Here is a 19,306-nt window from a genome sequence, read left to right on the forward strand (position 1 = left end):
GGATAAGAGCATCTGCTAAATGACTAAAATGTAAAAATGAGAAACTAACGTCCGTGGGCTGACATAGCGTTTGTCACAGTGAGGAGTCTGGGTAGCCATGCAAGGGTCCTACATATTTAGTACGAATTTTCTAATATTTGAGTCATAAAATGAAGCCAGCCACCATATTAGATCTCATTACACAGTTTTATTTATTAACCTTTATTTAACTAGGCAAGTCTGTTAAGAACAATTTCTTATTTACAATGACGGCCTACCGTGCAAACGGCCTACAATGCAAACAAAAACTACAAAAACATCACGTCTCGTTTGTATAGGAGGATTACCCCTTTAAATTACCCCTTTAAAATGAATGAGAATGTGACAACGACACTCACTCAATGGTGGTCTGATCCAGGATTCCAGTCACTGGGATGCCATAGAATCGCTGCATGGCAGCGACTGCCGATTGCATGGCTTTCTCTGACCGCAGGTCCGACGTTCGGATGTCGTGGGGGAGCAGGTAGCCATAGTTCTTCAGCCATGTCTGTGGAAGAGAAAGAACAAGAGAGACAGGTGACTGCATAACCTTCCACAAAATCACTGCACTTAAACTGAAAGCCCTCTTGGGTCTCCCTCTTTAATCTCTTTCATGGCGGTTGGGGAGAGCAGATGCGGAAGCAGGGTCCCCTTTAACTGCGTGCCACAGTATAAAAGGCCCTTTAAAAGGCCCTCCTGATTTGAGCTCATTTTGGTCATGACTATTTTAATGGAGGGCGTTTTCACAGGCTGTCTGTGCTTTCTGTAGGGGATCCAGCACCAATAATAACACTACAAGGTAGCTGATATATAGAAGACAACACAAGGGAGTCAAGCCTTAGAGTCTTAACATTAACTAGGCTTAGCACCCCTATGATTTGTAATGCATTTGTTTTGTACACTGAATTTTGTTTGTTATCAAATTGTTTTGTTTTCATCCAGCTCCATTCATTTAAATGGGGTCCCCTTTTGACCTTTGCACCCTTGACAGCTATCAATCTTTGGTAAATATTTGGTCAAGTGAGAAGAGAGGTGCTGGGTGTCTAGATTTTGAGGGTGTTTTTCTTTATTTCAGACACGTTATTAGTGATTTATACACAATCATATCTGTTTACTGTAAATGATAAAACTGAAGGTATGGTCTGGTAACACACAAGATCATTTACATCATCAACAATGAAAACCCTTAATAGGATTTCATTTGAATTGGTATGTATTGCACTGAGGAACAAAACCTTGCTTTTATCTCGGGTCTCATTTAGCCAGTCCAGCAAATGTACTACAACCTCCCTCTGATAAAGTCTCAAAGCCTCCGAATACTCAGTGTGTGTGTGTGTGTGTAGGTGTGTGTGTGTGTGTGTGTAAGTGTGTGCGTGTGTTTGTGTGTGTGCATGCTGCGTGCGTGCCTGTGCATATGTGCTTGTAGAACACTTTCAACTGAAGCTCAGGGGAAATGACTAAAATTAAATAATTCACCAGTACTATTATACAACAATTACTACAGCATCATTAAAGCTCAACACACAGGCAACGTTAGTAGCATGAAGCCACCACAAACCAAGACAATGGGTTCCTTATCCCCCATATCAGGCAAAACAGACAGTAAATCATTTGGACAGGCTTCAGTGGGCTTATCGTTTCCACAGTAAAAATAAAAATAGCCACATGCTTCACTCGCTTAACAATTTAAAAATGTTGGCTGAATATGAGCAGGTAGTAAGACAGGCCACTTCATACTGTATTTCTGCAATGTCGTGTGAAAAATAGAGGAAAATATGGGATAATAGGTGTAGTAGTGGATTAATGAATAACATGTTTTAATATTTTCTCAAGAGGGTTGTCATTTTATTTGCATTGAAAATGAAAGAGTTGGCATACCGGTATGCAGTATTTGCTCATTCTTTGCTGAAAGAATTCCCTTATCAACCATTCATGAAAATGTAGATTTGTACATTAGATTGAGGGTAATGACATTGAAGTCTTTGCAACATAACTACAATTCCTTCTCAAATTGATTATAAGAAAGCCCTGGAGAAAATAAACAATAACTCAAGAAACAGCCACTGATGTGATCAAATTATAGGCCATGAACTAGGATTTAACACCCTCACAATCCTTATCCAGGGTTGCTGCACCCCAGTTGACCTTAGGGCATTTCCTGCTCCCCAAAGTCAACAGCTAAGTTACTTCCCCAGGAACACTATGGCCCTGTTTGAAATGCAGCCTTCCTTCCTTCCTTCCTTCCTTCCTTCCTTCCTTCCTTCCTTCCTTCCTTCCTTCCTTCCTTCCTTCCTTCCTTTCAGTGATAATAGATCTGAATTGGTTGGATCGGTGAAAGTAATGTTGGTAACCACTGATCCACTGAAAAAATTATCTCAAGGAAATAATTATGCATTTCTGAGGTATTCGAAAAGGGCCAGTAAACAACACAAAGAAAGTAAAGACTATTCTCTCCAACATGGTGGTCATTTTTGGGCTGTCTGGTCCCTGACCCAGTAGAAGAGGCTGTGACTCTTTGCCTTCCTCTCATCTAATTACGTTCACAGCAGATCCTCTCCTCCACATTTCTACTCAGCTTCATTCAGACAGATCAGCAGCATCACCCACCCAGGCACCACAACAACAACAACTATTTCATGCCAGGAATGCAAGCACGGCACATATCCTACGCATCTCCTATGCATCCATATCATACTGCTGTTTCACTATAATGAGGAAAAAAATCGACCTAAAGAATCTGATTCTCGACAGTCATTTGACAAGTGCAGTCAATGAAATGAATGGAAAGTGAGTCAGAGGAGATTGAATATAGAGCTGCTGATACATCATCAATTTGGGCAGATGCATTCAGACAATTGATTCCATGTTTGGTTGAGCAGGATCGGGCTGTATCTAAGGTTTGTCCATCCGTGGGGAGGGCCGTCGGAAGATCATTGGGCCAAATACTCAGGGTGGGTGGTCATTGGTCTGATATGAGCACTGAGCATGGAATGTCATGCGAGAGGAGGGATGTGGCGATCGATGACCACAGCACCATGACTTCATGTCTGCTGTCTATTACTTCACAGCAAAAAGGAGAGCACACGCACAGTCGTGTGCAGGGCAGAGAGGGTATCATTAAGTGCCAAGATATGGATGATGTAAGTAGGGCTGTGACGGTCATGGAATTTTGGCTGAAGGTAATTGGCCATGACAGATTCCGTATAGGGGGAGAGACACGAAAGCCAAGTTAGCCTAGCTGGCTCGGCGGTCTCAAATGGAGGCCACTATTGAACGGTTCCAATGTTGCAGGAGCTGCGTTTACTTTAATTTGTTCCGGGACAATGTGGACTGCGTTGACTTTCAAAGTAGCAACTGCTTGCTTGCGGAGGACTACAGGAGAAAAGTAGCTACTCTTAGCAAGCAAGTAGCAAATCTACATAAGCTATTGGGGAACCCACGACCACCTACTTTTTATTTTTCTTCCACTCCAGTAGCCGGACGCTGCTCTGGTCTGGTGGAAGTTTCGCCGCCGTGTCGGCTCTCCACAGCCGACTGGCCGGTGCTAGGCAGGGTTCCATCCCTGAAGGGGTCTCCCCCTTCACTGGAGAATGGAGCTGATCTCGACCCAACCAACCAGCCATGGAGGTACATCACTTGCCATGGAAGTCGAAGAAGGTGTCGGGGTCTTCATGGAGATGTTGTGCCCGGAACTGACACAGACCAGAAACAGCTTTGCCGCCCTGGATCCAGAGGTTCCGGCGCCTTCGTCCGTCCGTGGTGGCTTCCCAATCAAGATCGGATCCGGAGGTACCTGCTTCTTCATCCTCGGCTCTGTCTCCCTCTACGGTGGCTTCTACCTCGGGTTCAGATCCTCGGAGCTCCCACCTGAGAGACCGGCCCATTCAACATCACCATCTGCCATCATAGGCAGTTTTATGGTGAGAAACATCTCGGTCCTCAAGGCAAAAACCCTGTGCTACCCAGGAGCACGAGTACAGCACATAACAAGGCTGCTTCCGACTGTTCTACCACAGATGCCGAGAGCTGACACTGTCGTAGTCCATGTGGGGTCAAACGACATCAGGAGGGCTAGCTTGGAACATTTAAAAATGGATTTTAAAGAACTGATTTTAGCATTAAAAGACTACAAAAAAACGACCAATAATTTCAGGTCCAGTATCATTGTTGGGCCGCGGGTGTGAAAGATTCAGCACACTGCTGGCATTACACATCTGGCTAAAAGACTACTGTAGCTCTGCTGGAGTCACTTTTATTGATAACTTTGACAAATTCTGGAAACAAAAGATACTCTACAAGAATGACAGAGTCCATCCAAATCATCTTGGCTCCTAGACTCTGTCCATGCATTTCAAGGCTGCGTTTGAAACAATGACTGGAAAATGATCCAAGTTAATCTCAGTTAATCCCTACCATTGTGACAATGAGTCAGCATAATGCTGCATCAAATGTACATGATCTTAGGGGCATTGGCTGTAAGGGTTGCGGAACTGGTGGCAGTGAAGTCAGACGCAGGAGAGCAGAGATAGGTAATAGCCGGAGCAGTTTAATTACAAAACCCACGGCAATACAAAAATAACCTAAATGGGTACAAAACCCGACGCGCACCAGTAACATAGCGTACAAGCACTTACAAACAAACAATTCCACACAAGGACATAGGGGAACAGAGGGTTAAATACACAACAATTAACGATGGAAATGGAAACCAGGTGTGTAAGAAAACAAGACAAAACAAATGGAAAATGAAAAGTGGATCGACGATGGCTAGAAGACCGGTGACGCCGACCGCCGAACACCGCCCGAACAAGGAGAGGAAACGACTTCGGTGGAAGTCGTGACATTGGCAAACACAATGTAAGTAATTTAATTTATGTACCCTTAATTGCACCGAATACATCTGTTTATCCTACAGCTATTGTAAGCAGTAATCATGAGCCTATAAACCAGAGTTACACTGTCAGCACTGAGGCGGTGTGCAATAGTAGGAAGACCACTTTATGCAGCTCACCCTGCACGATCAGCTCCAATGTAAATAACATGAGTAAGTCTACGTCTGATAAGCTTCACAATATAATAGCCATATTTAGGAAAACCAAAGTTCCAAAGGCTGGGCCTAATATAGTGTATAAGAGGTCCTACAAAAAGTTTTATACTGATTCATATGTTGATGATGTAAATAATATTTGCTGGTCTGTGGTGTGTAATGAGGAGCAACCAGGCGCTGCACTTGACGCATTTATGAAACTACTTATTCCAGTTACTAATGGCAAATAAGTGGCAAATAAGTCTGGCAGCCCAACTGATTGACAAACGTACTGTAAATTAAGAAATCATGTGACTAAACAAAAGAAAAAGACACTACACTATGAAACAAAGATACATTATTTAAAGAATGATAGTAAAAAGCTTTGGGGCACCTTAAATGAAATTTTGGGGAAACAAGCCAAAAAAAGCCTACTTTATTTATTGACTCAAATGGCTCATTCATCACAAAGCCCAATGATATTGCAAACTACTTTAATTACTTTTTCATTGGAAAGATAAGCAAACTTAGGGATGACATGCCAGCAAGTGTGGTCCCGTGTAGCTCAGTTGGTAGAGCATGGTGTTTGCAACGCCAGGGTTGTTGGTTCGATTCCCACGGGGGACCAGTACGGAGAAAAAAAATGTATGAAATGTATGCATTCACTACTGTAAATTGCTCTGGATAAGAGTGTCTGCTAAAAGACTTAAATGTAAGTATACTGCTCAAAAAATAAAGGGAACACTTAAACAACACATCCTAGATCTGAATGATATAAATCATCTTATTAAAAACTTTTTTCTTTACATAGTTGAATGTGCTGACAACAAAATCACACAAAAATAATCAATGGAAATCCAATTTATCAACCCATGGAGGTCTGGATTTGGAGTCACACTCAAAATTAAAGTGGAAAACCACACTACAGGCTGATCCAGCTTTGATGTAATGTCCTTAAAACAAGTCAAAATGAGGCTCAGTAGTGTGTGTGGCCTCCACGTGCCTGTATGACCTCCCTACAACGCCTGGGCATGCTCCTGATGAGGTGGCGGATGGTCTCCTGAGGGATCTCCTCCCAGACCTGGACTAAAGCATCCGCCAACTCCTGGACAGTCTGTGGTGCAACGTGGCGTTGGTGGATGGAGCGAGACATGATGTCCCAGATGTGCTCAATTGGATTCAGGTCTGGGGAACGGGCGGGCCAGTCCATAGCATCAATGCCTTCCTCTTGCAGGAACTGCTGACACACTCCAGCCACATGAGGTCTAGCATTGTCTTGCATTAGGAGGAACCCAGGGCCAAACGCACCAGCATATGGTCTCACAAGGGGTCTGAAGATCTCATCTCGGTACCTAATGGCAGTCAGGCTACCTCTGGCAAGCACATGGAGGGCTGTGCGGCCCCCCAAAGAAATGCCACCCCACACCATGACTGACCCACCGCCAAACCGGTCATGCTGGAGGATGTTGCAGGCAGCAGAACGTTCTCCACGGCGTCTCAAGACTCTGTCACGTCTGTCACGTGCTCAGTGTGAACCTGCTTTCATCTGTGAAGAGCACAGGGCGCCAGTGGCGAATTTGCCAATCTTGGTGTTCTCTGGCAAATGCCAAACGTCCTGCACGGTGTTGGGCTGTAAGCACAACCCCCACCTGTGGACGTCGGGCCCTCATATCACCCTCATGGAGTCTGTTTCTGACCGTTTGAGCAGACACATGCACATTTGTGGCCTGCTGGAGGTCATTTTGCAGGGCTCTGGCAGTGCTTCTCCTGCTCCTCCTTGCACAAAGGCGGAGGTAGCGGTCCTGCTGCTGGGTTGTTGCCCTCCTACGGCCTCCTCCACGTCTCCTGATGTACTGGCCTGTCTCCTGGTAGCGCCTCCATGCTCTGGACACTACGCTGACAGACACAGCAAACCTTCTTGCCATAGCTCGCATTGATGTGCCATCCTGGATGAGCTGCGCTACCTGAGCCACTTGTGTGGGTTGTAGACTCCATCTCATGCTACCACTAGAGTGAAAGCACCGCCAGCATTCAAAAGTGACCAAAACATCAGCCAGGAAGCATAGGAACTTAGAAGTGGTCTGTGGTCCCCACCTGCAGAACCACTCCTTTATTGGGGGTGTCTTGCTAATTGCCTATAATTTCCACCTGAAATTTATTGTCAATCAGTGTTGCTTCCTAAGTGGACAGTTTGATTTCACAGAAGTGTGATTGACTTGGAGATACATTGTGTTGTTTAAGTGTTCCCTTTATTTTTTTGAGCAGTGTATAATCGGACCAAATTATGAAAGACAAGAATTGTACTTTTGAATTCCATAAAGTCAGTGTGGAAGAGGTGAAAAAATTATTGTTGTCTATCAACAATCCAGATGGAAAATTACTGAGGATTATAGCAAACGATATTGCCACCTATTTGCCACCTCCTCAATTTAAGCCTACTAGAGAGCGTGTGCCCTCAGGCCTGGAGGGAAGCTAAAGTAATTCCGCTACCCAAGAATAGTAAAGCCCCCTTTAATGGCTCAAATCGCCGACCAATCAGCCTGTTACCAACCCTAAGTAACTTCTATGCTATTTTACAGTAAATAAATTGACAACAGATTTTCAGCATGCTCCTAGGGAAGGACATTCAACAAGCACGGCACTTACACAAATGACATTTACATTTAAGTCATTTAGCAGACACTCTTATCAAGAGCGACTTACAAATTGGTGCATTCACCTTATGATATCCAGTGGAACAACCACTTTACAATAGTGCATCTAAATCTTTTAAGGGGGGGGTTAGAAGGATTACTTTATCCTATCCCAGGTATTCCTTAAAGAGGTGGGGTTTCAGGTGTCTCCGGAAGGTGGTGATTGACTCCGCTGTCCTGGCGTCGTGAGGGAGCTTGTTCCACCATTGGGGTGCCAGAGCAGCGAACAGTTTGGACTGGGCTGAGCGGGAACCGTGCTTCCTCAGAGGTAGGGGGGCCAGCAGGCCAGAGGTGGATGAACGCAGTGCCCTTGTTTGGGTGTAGGGCCTGATCAGAGCCTGAAGGTATGGAGGTGCCGTTCCACTCACAGCTCCGTAGGCAAGCACCATGGTCTTGTAGCGGATGCGAGCTTCAACTGGAAGCCAGTGGAGAGAGCGGAGGAGCGGGGTGACTGATGGTTGGCTGATAAAATGATTGTGGGGGCTGTCTTAGACTTCAGTGCAGCTTTTGATATTATCAATAATAGTCTGCTGCTGGAAAAACGTATGTGTTATGGCTTTACACCCCTGCTATAATGTGGATAAAGAGTTACTTGTCTAACAGAACACAGAGGGTGTCCTTTAATGGAAGCCTATCAAATATAATCCAGTTAGAATCAGGAATTCCCCAGGGTAGCTGTTTCAATTTTTACTAGCGACATGCCACATGCCACTGACTGAGTAAAGCCAGAGTTTCTATGTATGACTCAACACTATACACGTCAGCTACTACAGTGACTGAGATGACTGCAACACTTAACAAAGAGCTGCAGTTTGTTTCAGAGTGGGTGGCAAGGAGTAAGTTAGCCCTAAATATTTCTAAAACTAAAAGCATTGTATTTGGAACAAAACACTCACTAAACACTAAACCTCAACTAAATCTTGTAATAAATAATGTGGAAATTGAGCAAATTGAGATGACTAAACTGCTTGGAGTAACACTAGATTGTAAACTGTCATGGTCAAAGCATATTGATGCAGTAGTAGCTAAGATGGGGAGAAATCTGTCTATAATAAAGTGCTGCTGCTGCAGGGAGGGGGGGGCGCAACGAAGGCAACCGTCAGCAAGGAGAAACAAAGTTTCATTATGTTAAAAGTCAATGTTACCACAGAAATGGACTCAACTGCATGAATGCCCGACCGTCCCGTCTTCAGTCAGCTGTTCGTCCACAAAAAATAATAATAATATACACACTGAAAAAAAAAGTGTTGGTCCCATGTTTCATGAGCTGAAATAAAAGTTCCCGAAATGTTCCATAAGCACAAAAAAGCTTATTTCTCTAAAATGTTGTGCACAAATTAATTTCCAACCCTGTTAGTGAGCATTTCTCCTCCTCCAATAAAGGCCACTCTAAACTGTGCATTTCTGTCACACAACAGATGCCTCAAGTTGAGGGAGCGTGCAATTGGCATGCTGACTACAGGGATGTCCATCAGAGATGTTGCCAGATAATTTAATGTTCATTTCTCTACCATAAGCCACCTTCAATGTCGTTTTAGAAAATTTGGCAGTACGTCCAACCGGCCTCACAACAGCAGACCACGTGTAACCACGCCAGCCCAGGACCTCCACATCCGAATTCTTCAACTGCAGGATCGTCTGTGACAAGCCACCAGGACAGCTGATGAAACTATTGGTTTGCACAACCAAAGATTTTCTGCAAACTGTCAGAAACCATCTCAGGGAAGCTCATCTGTGTGCTTGTCATCCTCAGCAGGGTCTTGACCTGACTGCAGTTCAGCATCGTGGCTGACTTCAGTGGGCAAATGTTCACCTTCGATAGCCACTCGCTGGAGACGTGTGCTCTTTACGGATGAATCCCGTTTTTAACGGTACTGGGCAGATGGCGAGTGGTTTGCTGATGTCAACGTTGTTAACAGAGTACCCCATAATCCCGGTGAGGTTATGGTATGGGCAGGCAGGCATAAGCTACGAACACAATTGCATTTTATCAATGGCAATTTGAATAAACAGACGAGATCCTGAGGCCCATTGTCGTGCAATTCATCAACCACCATCACCTCATGTTTCAGCATGATAATGCACATCCCCATGTCGCAAGGATCTGTACAACATTCCTGGAAGCTGAAAATGGCCCGGTTCTTCCATGGCCTGCATACTCACCATAGATGTCACTGATTGAGCATGTTTGGATGCTCTGGATCAATGTGTACAACAGCGTGTTCAAGTTCCCGCTAATATCCAGCAACAACCCACATTACACACACCTGGCAACCATCATTACACACACTCAATCAATCACATTTATTTATAAAGCCCTTTTTACATCAACCGATGTCACAAAGTGCTATACAGAAACACAGCCTAAAACCACAAACAGCAAGCAATGCAGATGTAGAAGCACGGTGGCTAGGAAAAACTCCCTAGAAAGGCAGGAACCCAGGAAGAAACTGAGGGGTGGCCAGTCCTCTTCTGGCTGTGCCGGGTTGAGATTAGTACATAGCCAAGAAGTTCAAACGTTCATTGATGACCAGCAGGGTCAAATAATAATAATCAGAGTGGTCGTAGAGGATGCAATAGGTCAGCACCTCAGGAGTAAATGTCAGTTGGCTATTCATAGTTGATCATTCAGAGATAGAGACAGCAGGTGCTGAAGAGCGAGAGAGAGTCGAAAACAGCATGTCCGGGACAAGGTAACACGTCCGGTGAACAGGTCAGGGTTCCATAGCTGCAGGCAGAACAGTTGAAACTGGAGCAGCAGCATGACCAGGTGGACTGGGGACAGCAAGGAATCATCAGGCCAGGTAGTCCTGAGGCATGGCCCTTGGGCTCAGGTCCTCCGAGAGAAGAGAGAAAAGGGAGAAAAAGAGAAAGAGAGAGAGAGTTAGAGGGAGCATAATTAAGTTCACACAGAACACCAGACAAGACCGGAGAAATACTCCAGATATAACAGACTGACCCTAGCCCCCCGACACATAAACTATTGCAGCCTAAATACTGGAGGCTGAGACAGGTGGGGTCGGGAGACACTGTGGCCCCGTCCGACGATACCCCCGGACAGGGTCAACCAAGCAGGATATAACCCCACCCACTTTGCCAAAGCACAGCCCCCACACTACTAGAGGGATATATTCAACCACCAACTTACCACTCTGAGACAAGGCCGAGTATAGCCCACAAAGATCTCCCCCTCGGCACAACCCAAGGGGGGCGCCAACCCGGACAGGAAGATCACGTCAGTGACTCAACCCACTCAAGTGGGTACTCCATGTACTCCATGTGTAACTCTGTGTTTTTGTATGTTGTCGAACTGCTTTGCTTTATCTTGGCCAGGTCGCAATTGTAAATGAGAACTTGTTCTCAACTTGCCTACCTGGTTAAATAAAGGTGAAATAAAAATTTTTTTTTAAAAAGTGATGCACCCCTCCTATGGACGGCATGGAAGAGCACCAGTAAATCAGTGACTCAGCCCCCGTAATAGGATTAAAGGCAGAGAATCCCAGTGGAGAGGGGAACCGACCAGGCAGAGACAGCAAGGGTGGTTCGTCGCTCCAGTGCCTTTCCATTCAGCTTCACACCCCTGGGTCAGACTACACTCAACCATAGGATCTACTGAAGAGATGAGTCTTCAATAAAGACTTAAAGGTCGATACCGAGTCTGCGTCTTTCATGTGTAGGCAGACCATTCCATAAAAATGGAGCTCTGTAGGAGAAAGCCCTGCCTCCAGCTGTTTGCTTAGAAATTCTAGGGACAATAAGGAGGCCTGCGTCTTTAGACCGAAGCGTACGTGTAGGTATGTACGGCAGGACCAAATCGGAAAGATAGGTGCAAGCCCATGTAATGCTTTGTAGGTTAGCAGTAAAACCTTGAAATCAGCACTAGCCTTAAAAGGAAGCCAGTGTAGAGAGGCTAGCACTGGAGTAATATAATCAAATGTTTTGGTTCTAGTCAGGATTCTAGCAGCCGTGTTTAGCACTAACTGAAGTTTATTTAGTGCTTTATCCGGGAAGCCGGAAAGTAGAGCATTGCAGTAGTCTAATCTAGAAGTGACAAAAGCATGGATACATGTTTCTGCATTATTTTTGGACAGAAAGTTTCAGATTTTTGCAATGTTACGGAGATGAAAAAAGCTGTCCTTGAAACAGTCTTGATATGTTCGTTATTTTTATTGTTATTCTTATTTCACCTTTATTTAACCAGGTAGGCAAGTTGAGAACAAGTTCTCATTTACAACTGTGACCCGGCCAAGATAAAGCAAAGCAGTTCGATACAAACAACACAGAGTTACACAAAGAGTAAACAAACATACAGTCAATAATACAGTAGAAAAAAAAGAGTATATACAATGTGTGCAAATGAGGTGAGATAAGGGAGGTAAATAGGCCATGGTGGCGAAGTAAATACAATTTAGCAATTAAACACTGGAATGGTAGATGTGCAGTAAATGAATGTGCAAAGTAGAAATACTGGGGTGCAAAGGAGCAAGATAAATAAATAAATAAATACAGTAGGGGATGAGGTAGTTGTTTGGGCTATTTACAGATGGGCTATGTACAGATGCAGTGATCCGTGAGCTGCTCTGACAGCTGGTGCTTAAAGCTGGTGAGGGAGGTAAGTGTCTCCAGTTTCAGCGATTTTTGTAGTTCGTTCCAGTCATTGAGAGATCAGGGTCTATAGAGTAACGCCGAGGTCCTTCACAGTTTTATTTGAGACAACTGTACAACCATCAAGATTAATTGTCAGATCCAACAGAAGTTATCTTTGTTCCTTGGGACCTAGAACTAGCATCTCTGTTCTCTGTTCTGTCCGAGTTTAACTTCACTAGGATAGGGGTCAGCATTCGGAATTTTGGATGAAAAGCGTGCCCAAACTAAACTGCCTGCTACTCAGGCCCAGAAGCTAGGATATGCATATAATTGGTAGATTTGGATAGAGAACACTTGAGAGTTTCGAAAACTGTTAAAATAACGTCTGTGAGTATAACAGAACTCATATGGCAGGCAAAAACCTGAGAAAAATCCAACCAGGAAGTGGGAAATCTGAGGTTTGTAGTTTTTCTAAGTGATTGCCTATCCAATATCCTGTGTCTGTGGGGTCAGATTGCACTTCCTAAGGATTCCAGTAGATGTCAACAGTCTTTAGAAGTTGTTTCAGGCTTGTATAAGAGCTGTTTCAACTAGTGGTCAAGCTGAAAGACATTAGTTTAGTCTCGCGCATGGCCGTGAGTGCGACGCTCATTCACTTTCCTTTCTAATGACAACGGAATTGTCCGGTTGGAATATTATTGAAGATTTATGATAAAAACATCCTAAAGATTGATTATATACATCGTTTGACATGTTTCTACGAACTTTAATGGAACTTTTTTGACTTTTCGTCTGGACTTTGTGCCCGTGCTTTGTGCTTTTGGATTACTGGACTAAACGCGCAAACAAAAAGGAGGTATTTGGACATAAAGATGAACTTTATCGAACAAAACAAATATTTATTGTCTAACATGGAGACCTGGGAGTGCCATCAGATGAAGATCATCAAAGGTAAGTGATGAATTTTAACGCTATTTCTGACTTTTGTGTCACCTCTCCTTGGTTGGAAAATGGCTGTATGATTTTCTGTGGCTAGGCGCTGACCTAACATAATTGCATGGTGTGCTTTCACCGTAAAGTATTTTTCAAATCGGACACTGTAGCTGGATGAACAAGAAGTTTATCTTTAAAATGGTGTGTAATACTTGTATGTTTGAGGAATTTGAATTATGAGATTTCTGTTGTTTGAATTTGGTGCCCTGCAATTTCACTGGCTGTTGGCGAGGTGGGACACTCACGTCCCAAACGATCCCAGAGAGGTTAAAAGTAAAAAAATATTCCACCATCCACTTCCTTATGTCTGAAACACAGGCTTCCAGTTAGGGCAATTTTGGGGCTTCACCATGTTTCATCGAAATGTACAGCTGTGTACCGTCCGCATAGCAGTGAAAGTTAACATTATGTTTCCGAATGACATCACCAAGAGGTAAAATATATGGTCCTAAAACGGAACCTCGAGGAACACCAAAATTTGCAGTTGATTTGTCAGAGGAAAAACCTTCCACAGAGATAAACTGATATAATTCTGACAGATAAGATCTAAACCTGGCCAGAACTTGTCCGTGTAGACCAATTTGGGTTTCTAATCTCTCCAAAAGAATGTGGTGATCGATGGTATCAAAAGTAGCACTAAGGTCTAGGATCACGAGGACAGATGCAGAGCCTCGGACTGACGCATTTAAAAGGTAATTTACCACCTTCACGAGTGCAGTCTCAGAGCTATTATGGGATCTAAAACCAGACTGAAGAGTTTCATATACATTGTTTGTCTTCAGGAAGGCAGTGAGTTGCTGCGCAACAGCTTTTTCAAAATGTTTGGATACACATACGGTGGATAGGGAGCCGTTTATTATGTTCAACATAGGAGGGCCAAGCACAGGAAGCAGCTCTTTCAGTAGTTTAGTTGGAATAGGGTCCAGTATGCAGCTTGAAGGTTTAGAGACCATGACTATTTTCCCTTGATCCTAGGTCCTGGCAGGGTTGTGCAGACTCAGGGCACACACCTGCTCCCCATCGTAATCCACACCTGGACTTCATCATTACCTTGATTACTTCCACTTTATTTAGCCCTCAGTAGCCTCAGTCTTCAGGCTGTATTGGTTTGGCTTAATGTTTCTTATTATTGAATGCATTCAGTCGGGCTATATCAACGCCAAGTACGGCAACTGCACTGCCTGCAACCGCAAGGCTCTCCAGAGGGTGGTGTGGTCAGCCCAGCGCATCTCCGGGGGCAAACTACCCGCCCTCCAGGACACCTACAGCACCCGATGTCACAGGAAGGCCAAAAAGATCAAGGACATCAACCACCCGAGCCACTGCCTGTTCACCCTGCTATCATCCAGAAGGCGAGGTCAGTACAGGTGCATAAAAGCTGGGACCGAGAGACTGAAAAACAGCTTCTATCTCGACGCCATTACACTGTTAAACAGCCATCACTAGCACATTTAAGGCATATAGGCATAGACTAGAAAACACTGGCCACTTTAAGGAATGGAACACTAGTCACTTTAGTAATGGTTACATATCTGGCACTGGTCATCTCATATGTACATACAGTAGAGTAGTATAATATAGAAAACAGTATCTCATTCACTTAATAATGTTTACATATCTTGCATTACTCATCTCATATGTATATACTGTATTCTATACTATTCTACTGTATCTTAGTCCGTTCAGCTCTGACATCGCTCGTCCATATGCATATAGTCTTAATTCATTCCTACATAGATTTGTGTGTATTGGGTATATGTTGTGTAATTTGTTAGATATTACTTGTTAGATATTACTGCACTGACGGAGCTGGAAGCACAAGCATTTAGCTACACCCACAATAACATCTGCTAATCACGTGTATGTGACCAATAACATTTGATTTGATTTTTATTCCCTGTTTAACGCGCACACACAGACACAGACACACACACAGACACACACACACACACACACACACACACACACACACAGCTTGTGTGTGGGGGAGGGAGCCTGAAAATGGCATGAGCAGCAGAGCAGTGATGAGGGATGGAAAACGAGAGCAAACCATCCAAGAGGGAGCGGGAGAGCAAGAGTGAGAGAGAGATGAGATGAGAGGGAAGGAGAGTGAAGATGATGGGGGAGGGGAGTCTGCCAGAGCTGAAGGAGAAAAATCACATGGTACAGCAAACAAAGGAAGCCAGCTACAGTTAAGGGGCGAGACCAATGCTCAACAGCAGCAACAATAACAACATCACTAACTCATCATTAGTGGGTGGAAGGTTAGAAGAGATGAGAAATAGGTACGACTCTCACTCACAATTAAAAGTTGAAACGTTATCCAAAACTGACCTGACCATATGAAGCGATGAAAGTAACTTGTAAATTGAAAGTAAATTGTTCTTCATTATCATTATGTCATAGATAAAATAATAATAATAATTGATACAATGAAATAGGGTGCAGGCCAGGCAGCAGGCTGTTAGCCAGCCTGCCAGCTTAGTGGAGTCTGCTACTAGCACAGTCAGTGTAGTTAGCTCAGCTATCCCCATTGAGACCGTGTCTGTGCCTTGACCTAGGTTGGGCAAAACTAAACATGGCGGTGTTCGCCTTAGCAATCTCACTGGAATAAAGACCTCCTCCATTCCTGCCATTATTGAAAGAGATCGTGATACCTCACATCTCAAAATAGGGCTACTTAATGTTAGATCCCTCACTTCAAAGGCAGTTATAGTCAATGAACTAATTACTGATCATAATCTTGATGTTATTGGCCTGACTGAAACATGGCTTAAGCCTGATGAATTTACTGTGTTAAATGAGGCCTCACCTCCTGGTTACACTAGTGACCATATCCCCTGTGCATCCCGCAAAGGCGGAGGTGTTGCTAACATTTACGATAGCAAATTTCAATTTACAAAAAAACCCCCGACGTTTTCGTCTTTTGAGCTTCTAGTTATGAAATCTATGCAGCCTACTCAATCACTTTTTATAGCTACTGTTTACAGGCCTCCTGGGCCATATACAGCTTTCCTCACTGAGTTCCCTGAATTCCTATCGGATCTTGTAGTCATAGAAAATAATATTCACATTTTTGGTGACTTTAATGTTCACATGGAAAAGTCCACAGACCCACTCCAAAAGGCTTTCAGAGCCATCATCGACTCAGTGGGTTTTGTCCAACATGTCTCTGGACCTACTCACTGCCACAGTCATACTCTGAACCTAGTCTTGTCCCATGGAACAAATGTTGTGGATCTTAATGTTTTTCCTCATAATCCTGGACTATCGGACCACCATTTTATTACGTTTGCAATCACAACAAATAATCTGCTCAGACCCCAACCAAGAGCATCAAAAGTCGTGCTATAAATCCTCAGACAACCCAAAGATTCCTTGATGCCCTTCCAGACTCCCTCTGCCTACTCAAGGATATCAGAGGACAAAAATCAGTTAACCACCCAACTGAGGAACTCAATTTAACCTTGCGCAATACCCTACATTTGCATTTACATTTGAGTCATTTAGCAGACGCTCTTATCCAGAGCGACTTACAGTAGTGAATGCATACATTTCATTAAAAAAAATTCTGTGCTGGCCCCCCGTGGGAATCGAACCCACAACCCTGGCGTTGCAAACACCATGCTCTACCAACTGAGCTACAGGGAAGGCAGGGAAGGCACCCTAGATGCAGTTGCACCCCTAAAAACTAAAAACATTTATCATAAGAAACTAGCTCCCTGGCCTTCCCTGTGGCTCAGTTGGTAGAGCATGGTGTTTGCAAAGCCAGGGTTGTGGGTTCAATTCCCACGGGGGGCCAGTACGGATTAAAAAAAAAATTAAATGTATGAAATGAGATTAAATTAAATGTATGCATTCACTACTGTAAGTTGCTCTGGATAAGTGCGTCTACTAAATGACTAAAATGTAAAATGTAAATGTATACAGAAAATACACGAGCTCTGAAGGAAGCTTCCAGAAAATTGGAACAGAAATGGCGCCACACCAAACTGGAAGTCTTCCGACTAGCTTGGAAAGACAGTACCGTGCAGTATCGAAAAGCACTCACTGCTGCTCGATCATCCTATTTTTCCAACTTAATTGAGGAAAATAAGAACAATCCGAAATGTATTTTTGATACTGTCGCAAAGCTACCTAAAAAGCAGCATTCCCCAAGAGAGGATGGCTTTCACTTCAGCAGTAATAAATTCATGAACTTCTTTGAGGAAAAGATCATGATCATTAGAAAGCAAATTACGGACTCCTCTCTAAATCTGTGTATTCCTACAAAGCTCAGTTGTCCTGAGTTTGCACAACTCTGCCAGGACCAAGGATCAAGGGAGACACTCAAGTGTTTTAGTACTATATCTCTTGACACAATGATGAAAATAATCATGGTCTCTAAACCTTCAAGCTGCATACTGGACCCTATTCCAAATAAACTACTGAAAGAGCTGCTTCCTGTGCTTGGCCCTCCTATGTTGAACATAATAAACGGCTCTCTATCCACCGGATGTGTACCAAACTCACTAAAAGTGGCAGTAATAAAGCCTCTCTTGAAAAAGCCAAACCTTGACCCAGAAAATATAAAAAACTATCAGCCTATATCGAATCTTCCATTCCTCTCAGAATAAAAAAAAAGCTGTTGCGCAGCAACTCACTGCCTTCCTGAAGACAAACAATGTATATGAAATGCTTCAGTCTGGTTTTAGACCCCATTATAGCACTGAGACTGCACTTGTGAAGGTGGTAAATGACCTTTGGCGTCAGACCGAGGCTCTGCATCTGTCCTCGTGCTCCTAGACCTTAGTGCTGCTTTTGATACCATCGATCACCACATTCTTTTGGAGAGATTGGAAACCCAAATTGGTCTACACGGACAAGTTCTGGCCAGGTTTAGATCTTATCTGTCGGAAAGATATCAATTTGTCTCTGTGAATGGTTTGTCCTCTGACAAATCAACTGTAAATTTCGGTGTTCCTCAAGGTTCCGTTTTAGGACCACTATAGTTTTCACTATATATTTTACCTCTTGGGGATGTCATTTGAAACATACTGTTAACTTTCACAGCTATGCGGATGACACACAGCTGTACATTTCAATGAAACATGGTGAAGCCCCAAAATTGCCCTCGCCAGAAGCCTGTGTTTCACACATAAGGAAGTGGATGGCTGCAAACTTTCTACTTTTAACTCAGACAAAACAGCGATGCTTGTTCTAGGTCCCAAGAAACAAAGAGATCTTCTGTTGAATCTGACAATTAATCTTGATGGTTGTACATTCGTCTCAAAAAAAACTGTGAAGGACCTCAGCTTTACTCTGGACCCTGATCTCTCTTTTGACGAACATATCAAGACTGTTTCAAGGACAGCTTTTTTCCATCTACGTAACATTGCAAAAATCTGAAACTTTCTGTCCAAAAATGAAGCAGAAAAATTAATCCATGCTTTTGTCACTTCTAGGTTAGACTACTGCAATGCTCTACTTTCCGGCTACCCGGATAAAGCTCTAAATAAACTTCAGTTAGTGCTAAATACGGCTGCTAGAATCCTGACTAGAACCAAAAAATGTGATCATATTACTCCAGTGCTAGACTCCATATACTGGCTTCCAGTTAAGGCAAGGGCTGATTTCAAGGTTTTACTGCTAACCTACAATGCATTACATGGGCTTGCTCCTACCTATCTTTCCGATTTGGTCCTGCCGTACATACCTACACGTACGCTACGGTCACAAGACGCAGGCCTCCTAATTGTCCCTAGAATTTCTAAGCAAACAGCTGGAGGCAGAGCTTTCTCCTATAGAGCTCCATTTTTATGGAATGGTCTGCCTACCCATGTGAAAGATGCAGACTCTGTCTCAACCTTTAAGTCTCTATTGAAGACTCATCTCTTCAGTAGGTCCTATGATTGAGTGTAGTCTGATTGAGTAGTCTGATTGAGTGTGAAGGTGAACGGAAAGGCTCTGGAGCAATGAATCGCCCTTGCTGTCTCTGCCTGGTCGGTTC

At 43.7% G+C, this 19,306-nt stretch overlaps 1 protein-coding gene across 2 annotated transcripts in view; it reads right to left on the bottom strand.

Moving 5' to 3' along the window:
- The window catches only part of mmp24 (matrix metallopeptidase 24), a 105,590-nt gene that overhangs the window by 73,250 nt on the left and 13,034 nt on the right, over positions 1–19,306 (bottom strand). For both annotated transcript variants that reach the window (XM_029776498.1, XM_029776497.1), the window contains exon 2: positions 378–526. In XM_029776498.1, coding sequence (XP_029632358.1) covers positions 378–526 — 149 coding nt within the window. The remainder of the gene's footprint in view (positions 1–377; positions 527–19,306) is intronic.

Source organism: Salmo trutta, chromosome 14, assembly GCF_901001165.1.
Source record: "Salmo trutta chromosome 14, fSalTru1.1, whole genome shotgun sequence".
Taxonomy (NCBI): Eukaryota; Metazoa; Chordata; class Actinopteri; order Salmoniformes; family Salmonidae; genus Salmo; species Salmo trutta.